General features: G+C 37.8%; 1 protein-coding gene across 1 annotated transcript; it reads left to right on the forward strand.

Annotated features, from left to right (window-relative positions):
• Positions 1-4,088: 4,088 nt before the first annotated feature.
• On the forward strand, positions 4,089-8,339 carry LOC117301283. Its single transcript, XM_033785166.1, has 2 exons — positions 4,089-4,343; positions 7,946-8,339. The coding sequence occupies exons 1-2, from the start codon at positions 4,177-4,179 to the stop codon at positions 8,274-8,276; spliced, it is 498 nt and encodes a 165-aa protein (XP_033641057.1). The 5' UTR covers positions 4,089-4,176; the 3' UTR covers positions 8,277-8,339.
• The last annotated feature ends 2,477 nt before the right edge of the window (positions 8,340-10,816 follow it).

Here is a 10,816-nt window from a genome sequence, read left to right on the forward strand (position 1 = left end):
TACTTGTAAAGCCTCGGTTCGAGACGTCTTTGAACTGGTAGATCAAAATACTGCAGGCGTTTGCGCGTAATAATAGAGGAACCTCTATCGCTAGAAACATTTTGTGCAAAGACTAGAAAGGCCACCGTATCGCTTAAAGGGTCTGTAAAAAAAAAAAAAAATGTCCACAGCTATACATTAAACTTACACTGTTTGAAAATAATGATGGTAGAAAGCTTTCATGAGAATATTACTTGCTAAGGTGCTGTAGTTTTTGAGTGAGTAAAACAATGACATGGAAATATTTTTCGTCTCAGTGATCATAAAACGTTTTTTTTTTTCCATGAAACGTATTTTTATGACATTTTTTTGTATTCATTTCTCAAAAACTACAGCACCTCATCAACTAATATTTCAAAGTACGCTATCTACTGTCATTATCTTTAAACGGTGTAAGTTTAATGTAAATATGTGGACATTGTGTTTTGTTACAAAAGTACCACAATCCTTTTAGAGAAAATGTATTTTACATTAATCAAGGCAACGGGTGGTTATTTTAGTAATTTCAGTTGCAACGTAGTGACCAATATTCGAACAGCAAGGAAGCTTTCACACGGGGAAAAAGGTTAATCGCGGGTACATTATCCAACGTTTCACAATGTGAACTATAGTATTAACAATTTGAAGACAAGACGTGCTGTATCTGAAGCCTTCAAGCCTTTCAAAGTCTTCAACTAAGAAATTTGATTGATGTTTATGTTTTGAAGGAAAATATGTTTGTAAAGGGCATTGAGAGAGCTTGCATTACTGAATTGATATTATTATTCTATAACGGAGTACAACATTTTGGTTTAGAAGCCTACAGCAGCTTTCGATAGTATAAAGCATTTTGATAAACTATATATAAAAAAATTCAAATTCTGTGTCAAAAATTTAAATTTATGAAGCGTTATTGTATAGGTAATGCTTCTCAGATAAAATATCTTAAATGGGGATTGCTCTTCGATGATATCTCAAAAACTCGGCCGCCTTTTGAAACGAAAATTGCACACGTTAGTTTTATTGTATACAACATAATTATTGTTAAAACAATCGAACGGTTTCAAAAACCAAAGATTTTGTCTTTAATATATTTATAAAGTGTATCTTCTTCTCGTTTTTTTTTTCAGCAACATAATATTGATTCATCACCATGTTGATGAAGAAAAAACTCAGGGCCAAGGCAAAGACTCACACTATGCAAATGTTGGCGCTGATAGTTAAAACAGCGAGCGGTCCCTTTCAATAGCTTCGATGGCAGGCTTCGGTTGACGTTGTGCCGACTGCATGTTGAGAGAACTACAGTTGTTTGCTTTTTCTCAATAAGGAAACTGACTTATTATGGCGCCCATTATTTGAACGAGTTACTCTTATTGTAAGGCTCTTTCAGACGATGAAAGATAAAGATGTGATGATGTCAATGAGCGCACGTGATGATGTGAAGTTGTTATTCAAGATAAAATGCATAACAGTTAATAATACATTAATAAGAGGGAGGGTTTATTTTGCCTTTTCAACAAACGTGTTTTATATGAGTGTGTTGTGACATGTCCATGTAGTGTCTGGGTTAAGATTATTTGTTATAAAGCGCAAAAAATAAAGGTTTGCTCTAAAGCGCGGATGTATGGGCACGAATACAGGGACACATTATTGATGGTACACCTCCTGAGACAGGTGAGCTTTAGTGTCTTGAATGTATACACTGAGGTGATATCTCTGATGCGTTAAGGAAGTTGGTTCCAAATCCTATTTAAAGGCAGTGAACACTATTGGTAATTACTCAAAATAATTGTCAGTGTAAAACCTCACTTGCTAATAACGAGTAATGGGGAGAGGTTGATGGTATCAAAAACATTGTGAGAAATGGCTTCCTCTGAAGTGACGTAGTTTTCGAGAAAGAAGTAATTTTCCACGAATTTTATTTCGAGACCTCAGATTTAGAATTTGAGGTTTCGAAATCAACCATCTAAACGCAAACAACTTCGTGTGACAAGGGTGTTTTTTCTTTCATTATTATCTCGCAACTCCGACCACCAATCAAGCTCAAATTTTCACAGATTTGTTATTTTATGCATATGTTGAGATACACCAAGTGAGAAGACTGGTCTTTGACATTTACCAATAGTGTCCATTGTCTTTAAGCGTGCTGATGTCACACCCTAACAAACTCTTCAAGACCCACAGGTTCAGTTACTGCTAAATTATTACCCCCTTCGCTGATTTGCACCCCTCTGTGACAAATGGCATACAATATCATGGCATATTATACGCTAAGCAGTGTGCGGTTAACGACAATGGAAATGCAGATAATAAGTCAGTACTTTCCAACCATTTCCCCCCTCCATGTTAAATGAACACGTTGCCTTGGATCGGACGAGTTGGTCTATACAAAGCGTTTGTAACCGGGTTTTTTATAAAATGCATGTGGTTGGAAAGATGTTTTAAAAGTAGAATACAATGATTCACACGTCAAGTTTGCCTCGAAATTGCATGGTTTTCCTTTTACTGTGCAAACTAAATGGTCAACCATTTATGTGACTCCCATAAATGGCCGACCTTGTTAGTCGACGAGGTAAAAGGAAAACCGTGCAATTTCGTTGTTTTACTTTTACAACATCTTTCTACCCATATGCATTTTATAAAAAAACGGTTACAAACGCTTTTCAAAGACTAACTCAACCGATCCAAGGCAGTGTGGTCCTTTAAGTTTCGAATCATATTTTAAGCGCACTGACGTCATACCTTAACAAACTTTTAAAAAACCACATGTTCAGTTATTGCTATATCCACTTCGTTGATTTGGCCCCTCTAAGACGTGTTGTATGGTCCAGCTTGGGACATCATGATAGCTGAGCAGTGTGTAGTTAAAACAATGGAAATGCTGTAACAAGTCAGTACTTCCCACCATTTCCCATCCCCATGCAAAGTTTTAAACCCAATCTAGGCGCACTGGATGACGTCAAGGCTTACAAACTCTTCAGAACCCAGACGTTCAGTTATTGCTACATTATTACCACTTCGTTATTCAGTCAAAGTGATACTAAAGCCACAAGCGACAGGGCGCATTGATAAGACCGTCCGTGACTCAAGCGGATATATCTACGATCAGAGATTGACATCGGGTGGTCTATGGAGTCGATATCCCGGAGGCATGACTCAATGTTACGGTTGAAATGCCTCTTGCGTTCTGATGGTTATCACCGAACACGCCAAGATGGTACGGACACGCTATTACTGCGATCTGTCGACGTTAATGGAGCGAGATGTGCAAACGCTGCAAATAATAAGACTACATAATGCACGGGCAGTCCAAGAGGGATTCTGTGTTTGAATGAGTAAATACGGATATCTCAGAGGCAGTTGCGACAGCACTGTGGAAATGTGATGTACATATGTGTGGTGTCCTTACCAGTAAAGTTGGTTTAATATTGGACATTTTGACATACACATAGGTTTACAATGAAAGTATACTTTGTACAATAATAATGGACGTTGGACATTCACGTAAATTTGCACAGTGAATGTATACCATGTACATCGATATTGAATATTGGACATTCACGTATTGGTTTGTACCGTGAATGTATGCATCGATATTGAACACTGGACATGCTGTTTTGCCCTTGCACGGCTAAAATTCGATATTGGACATTCGGGTTTGTACAGAAATAGTGTCAATCGCTGTACAAACCTAAAAGAATGTCGGATAAACAGAACAAATTAATGTCCACAAAATGTATGCAGCAAAGAGCACGGCATGGTCTTACACACAGCCTTTCTTAAAAGGTTTGTGGGGTACTGCTATTGTTGTTCTATCATTCCCTTTCCAGATAAGTTGTCCTTCAGATGGGAGGTAAGCCGACCCATACACTTGTCAAGGAAGAGTAAGGGTAAACCCCGATCCTGTTCACATGTTTATAGCAAGCATTCTTGTTTACAGGTTTGCTCGGGCTTGTATAAGCTACAATGAATATGTAACGTACAATTTGAAGAATAACAGATATTCTTGATCCCCGATGCAAATTTAGCATAATTAAACAGAAGTTCTTGTTTTCCCCTTTCACAGCGAATTCAGCAAGTCAGTTGGCAACAACAAAGAAAGTGTATACGTACACCAGCTACGCACAACTCGAAACATCTCCCTCGATTCTTATTATAATGCCGGTCTGTGTTGGACTGGCCCTGCTTGGACTCATGGGGGCGGGCATCAAGAGATGTCTTCTTTACCGACGGCTTGGGCGTGCCGCGGTGGAACTAAAACGAGGCTCGCATATACTTCACGACGATAAGGGTTACACGATAGAGAACCCGATGCCAAAAAGCAGGTACGTTTTTTTTTCTCCCAGAGAGATTTCCACATCCTGCCACAACATGTTCAATTATTTTTACAAAAAGGAATTCCTCATATTTTGAGTAGCTATAATTTGAGAAGGAGTTCTCACCTCCGTGAAATGATCAATGACCAATATAAAACTGACTTTTTTATATACTGTCATGCATTCCCGGTGGCATCATAGGCATCCACAAAAGCAACCGACCCTTGTTTATGGATGTCTACCCTTGATCTTTGTAAATGTCCAATGTGAATGTTCAATGAAAAGCAACGTTGACATCCGCTGCACAAACCAATTTGAATAATCAATGTCAAACATAAAACTGACTTTTACTGTCATGCATTTCCCTGGTGGCATCATAGGCATCCACAAAATCAACCGACCCTTGTTTATGGATGTCTACCCTTGATCTTTGTAATGTCCTATGCGAATGTTCAATGGAAAGCAACGTTGACATTCGCTGCACAAACCAATTTGATTAGTCAATGTCCAATATGAAAATTGGGTTTTAATCAAATGATTGACGTATAACAATATACGCCCAGCCTCCCGCTGGACTTATCACATGAGTGCAACCGCTGCACTTGTCACATGAGCGTAGCGCGCAACTATCAAACCAATGCATCCAAGCATGACTTGAGTATACATAGCGTTGTTACAACAATCTCAATTGTTCAGGCCTGGTTACGCCGCATAGTGTTTACATCTAATACACGCTATTCTTATCAAGTTTCACAAAGATTTTGATTTCTTTTATGTTCATGTATCAAATTTTTCCATTAGCTCCTGCTCTTGTTTTTTCATTTGTCTTTATCTGGACAGGCATGCCAAATGCTGACATCGGCATACAACCGGCATTTTCCCATGCTTTGATAAATCTGATGAAACAAAACAATGTTTTCTTTTGTATTTTCTGTTATTGTCAGTCATTAGGGTGAAACTGTTTTTCATGCGTATGAGCGTAGGGAAGGGGCATGAAACTGACTTTTAATGTCATGCATTTCCCTGGTGGCATCAAAGCATCCACAAAGCAGCCGACCCTGGCTCGAATGTCTATCCTTGATCTACAATTCACTATGAATTATTAACCCTTAATTATTAACCGCCCGAGTTTGCTGAAATCCAATTTCTCAAGATTCTTGCAGTAAATTACTGGAATCGTAGTTCAAATTTTAAAAGATAGCCATGGCTTAATGTGTATGCACAATTTTTTACCCTTTCGGTAATATTTGTCTAAAAGTACAAGTTCTCATGGGAACAATAAATGCCTCTCGTTAAACGGCTACGGTAATTTTTATGGCGAATATTTTTGTGCACGGATAAAATTAACACAATAGCTTTTCAAGGCTTTTGTCTGGCTCAATGCTCATACTGATTAAATGCGAAGGCCTTAATTTTCGACAATATCATCATAAATGATGAACAGTTTCCTGTTTACTAATAGTCAGGCAGCTTAGCGAATGGATGTGGACGTTCCGGACAAAAGCACCAAATTTTTTCCACGTGGTCCTTATTACCTAAGCTTTGCATTTTTTATAGGAACCACCTCACCAAGACGTATTATGGCGGCCATCTTGGATTTCCAAGATGGCCGCCATTTAAAAACCTGTTTTTGCCAGTATCTCACCTCCTGAGTCACCTAGGATCACAATTATGGTGTCTAGATATACATTTCCATGGTCAAGGAATACATCTTCACCACTTAGAAAAGCAAAAGTGCTTTATTTCTTTGTCATGGCGGCCAGTTTGTGCCGATTTTTGTTGTTAACAAAATGAGTAGTTTCCCCATGAATTCCATAAGTCGTCCAAATGCAAATTCGTAAATTAGATTTTGTATTAATTTTGGTCCACTTGAAAACCGAAGTTCCCGCCAATTGTGGGGTTCTAAATTGCATACGAGTTATAAAACTGGAGCAAAATAATTCCTGGACATGACGGTGCTCGATGCTATGATTTTGAATCATATTTAAATAAATCGCAACATTGTTTTTGTTTTGTTTTTACTGTTTTTAGTTGATCAATCAATTAGTTTTGCGTTTCGTTTACCATTTTTGTCTCTCGTGTCTACTTTTCGCCTCAATTAATATCCCATGCTTAGCCTTCCTCATTCACTAATTAAACACTATTGCTCCATCTTCCCACTTTTGAACTTGCCCTTTGTGTTTCTAACTTCTTGTGTTCAAACCAGCCCCTTCTCTCCACCCCTTGTCTCTCAATTTAATTTCCCCTTGCTTTTTTGTGCGTGCTATCTGACTCTCTCTCTCTCAATTCATTTATATCCACTCCACCGCTTATGTTACACGTTTAATTATACCTGTTTAAGTGTGTTGCATTGCGAAGCCTTCAATAAAGACTATGCTAGAGTTGAAACGTCAGGCCATTAACTATTTTCGCAATTGAATTACATCTTAAATTTTTCATTTATATCCATTCGTCTCTTTAAATAGTTTTCCCCTTCTCCGTTTGTTCCTCGCTTCTTCCTTAGAGAAATTCGATATATTTTGATTTAATTTCCCGCACTTAAAAAGTGACTGCGCTTATTACAGGCCATATTTAGCACGGGTTGTCACGGTAACGCGTTATAGTGTGACATTTCTAAAACAAATTGGACGAAGGGGTCTCTTAATAAAACAGAACGTTTGACAAATTACTTCGTAGTTTGTGTGTCATTAATTTTGTGACACGTATGTCGGGGCACGTCTGTACGAGAATAAAACTTACTCTATAGTTCACGATCGAATCGAATCCCAACCGAGTAATGTTTGTGAGTTTTTTCACAGAACTCCGGAAAGTACTGAATATACAGTGCTAACACACATCGGTATGAAAAGGGTAAACCAAAATTTATACAAACAGTTACTTGCTAAAAATGGCGTCCAGTAGACAAGTTGTGATTCACATTTCACAGTTCAGCCCGAGATCCATTCGGCGTTTTATAATCTTGCCTCGCGACACTATCCCTTGAAGGGAAACACAAAAAAAAAAAACGAGGGCAGAGAAAATTCTACCAGACTTTAGTAGCACTCAGACAACGTCACAAGGGTACTCTAATTGAAAGTCTGGCTTCTTCGATGGCATTTACTGCTTATAGACTTGGCAATCCATCAGGTCTGGCAGTGAAGCTGTTTTTCTTATCAATTATTAAGAGACAAAATTAAATCAATTGAAGGTTGAGGACGACCACACTCTGATAATGGAACATCGTTCGGATTATTGGAAACGGCATGATGTGATTTGAAGGGACATGAAGTCGTATTAAACGTGTCGAACCTTCACCCAAAACCACGCTGTATTAAGGCATGTGGCTACCGGTCTGCAGCCAGTAGACCGAAACTATATCTTAGTTAATTACTCATTTAATTCTCAGCAAAAGGCTGGAATCTTTAGCTGTTTTTTCACCAGACAGGCCTGATTGACATGGCATAACCCTTAATAGCATCTGAATAAAAAAACACTTTCCGCAAAGGCTGGTCAGTAGTCGACAATGTGTGTATAAACTTGCTCCTAGCGTTCCAAAAACTGCCATTGATCAACTCTCCTTTTTTTCTACCACCGTCTCAACTTTTTCCTTTTCACATTTTTCTCCATTATAGGAGATCCTACATGGACCGCCAAATTGCCAAAACATTAAACCAAGTCAACAAAACCCAGCCGAGTTCAAACAACAGCATCAACAACCCATCAAGGGACGCTAAGGTTTGCATGGAGATTGCCACCGTATCCGGTGGGTCAGTCGGCATGCCGTCGGGGTCACTGGGCGTACCGGCTGGGTCACTGCGCAGGACGGCATCGGAGAGGATGGCGCCCTCTCGCAAGAACTCGTTCCTCGGGGACTGCAAATGCTATTGCCACTGTCCGTTATGCGGACAGATGGAAGTCAAGAATGGAAGTTCAACAACGGGCACAGCAACCACACGACTCTGACGATGACTGTTAATAATGAAATAGACCTTTTCGCGAATACCAATATTGGGCAAACTGTTGAATGAGAAGCAAGCTGGTCTAGCTAGCGATCAAACGTGGTCGCTAGCTAGACCAGCATACACCGCATGCCATGCATAAACTTTATGACATAAAGCGCGCATACCGAATATTTGCGAAATGGTCTGTGTTAGTCGTTCTATCTCATAGATACCAGCACAGCGCCCTCATTCGGCATCATTCGAGAAAGGAAACAAAAATGCCGAGCGCTTTTCTTTCATCTTTATCAACTTATTCAATGACAACATTTCATACTCTGTAGATTATTAAGAACAATATTTATATATTTTTATACAATATTTAGCTCGTTCTTGGTTAGTCAAAATCATTTTATTTCAAGTAACGCACTATAAATACTTACACCGTGCCTGTGAACTATAACTATTAAAAAAATAAGGAACAAAAAATAATGACAGACTAATGCCAAATTGTGCAATAACTATACAACGTGATGCAATATCTGAAGATGATTTTTATATGCTTGTTTTTAAAACTACAAAGACAGGAACAAATTGTTAGTTTTCACCCAATGGGAAAAACCCAATAGTAGAATATCGAGCAAAACAAGTTCTCAAAAGAACATAATCTAACTGGCAAGTAGACAAACACATGGTGTTGCTGCAAACCAATATAATCCCATTTATTACTAAATTTCGGAGAAAAGTTGCAATCACTATACAAAGTTGAGCGCTTTGACGTAACAATAAGGCTTTTTTTAAACAATATTTCAACAAATTATGCAAATTTATTCGTAGCCGTTGTTGAAACAAAAACAAAACAGAAAAAAGAACTAACTTCTGTGATACAGAAGAACCAATTTCCCAACTATCCTTTTTTTATAAAGCATCATCGTGAATCTTGACTCAAAACGTTCGTCGAGTTCCCTGTGTATACCCAAAAGCAATGTGTCTTTAGTTGAGATAATGAAAAGGGGCCGGACTATTTCCCCAAAAGTCTAGGTTTTGAAACAACAACTTGTTGAAAACAATGAATATTCATGAATATTCTGGGCTGGGAACTTAACGGATTCTCTTTCTTTTATAAAATAAAATTTACTCTTTGTATCACTGTCAGCTCATTGAAAATATATAAATATGTTTTTCAATTTTTCTCATTTAAACTCATCTTAATTTTAAGACGTCTATCTGTCTTTACCGCTTCCAAAATTATTAAATATTTTAATGTAGATTTTCCCGGTCGATTTCGACTAAAACCCATTCATTATAACACCCGATACAAAGGTGACTATCTCCCAAAAAGGGAATAAGAACCGAATTGAAGGGTACTATAACGGTTTGAAAGTCGTGAATGTCCTTGCTCTATACCTAGTAATAAACACATCAAGTCTGTATTGATATTGCAACTTGAAAATTACTGTTCCGTTGAATTAGCATTCAACAGTCAAGGAGTAGTTCAATTTAACCAGTTAAGCATTCAATAATGGTGAAAGTGTAGTCTTGATTGACTCTAAATTAAATAGAATGACTGACAGAAACTAATCTTAAAATAACAAATATAATTATATCATGTCCACAACAGCTTAAAACGAAACTTGACAATTTGAAATTGAATATTATGTGTTTATTTAAGGACTTTTTGCTGAAATTTACCGGGAAAACCCAAAGGCCTATCTATATCATTTAACAATAAGTATTTTACAATTTTAAAACTAGCTTTTGGCTTGTATCACGTTTTTGCTAAAACTTTTAAAATTTGATATTCCTGAGATGATGAAATTATATTGTAAACTCCCTTTCAAGTAGATATGACATCTTTGTCGCATATTCTCAATATAACATAACATTCCAATAAGTTCATAATAATGACTAATTGTAAGATACACCTTTTGATTACAACTTCAAATAAAGAATTTTAAAAAGATTACGCTGTATAAATGCTTCAACGGTGTACTACATGTCCCAACTCCTGATTTGAAGAACTGTTGTTTCCGCTTTGAGTGGCTCAAAGCCAAGCTTTGTTTGCACACGACGTCATTGACCACCAGCAGCGCACACGCTTGAACTTTGCGTTTGTCGGCAAATACGTACGGAATTATTTCCATAAACAGAAATATGCAATGTCCGTTTATAGAGCCACCATGCCACTGCTTACTGTGAAGTAAAGATAGAAAGATCACTTGCAAACAATAGGTTCAGGAAACTGCGCTAAACATTGACAAAAACAGGTCAGTGGCTTGCTAGAAAAATCGAAATTTACGTCGCAAATCCAATTTCCTCTTGTCGCTTCGGAAAAAGCCAAAGAATAAAGGCTGATCTCGGTGGCTATTTCATGCAGTTCCTATATTCGAAGGTGAAACCTGGTAAGAATAGTCTATACCGTAAGATAATTGTTAACATTTATTTTTGTCTACTGAGATCTAGGGATGCTGTTTTTGTCAAAGGGGCAACAAATTAAATTGAGTTCAAAGCTATACGGGTCGAAATTGACTTTTGTTGTCTAACCTAGGCCCGTTGCCGCTGGAG

This window comes from Asterias rubens, chromosome 17 (assembly GCF_902459465.1).
Source record: "Asterias rubens chromosome 17, eAstRub1.3, whole genome shotgun sequence".
NCBI classification, from domain to species: Eukaryota; Metazoa; Echinodermata; class Asteroidea; order Forcipulatida; family Asteriidae; genus Asterias; species Asterias rubens.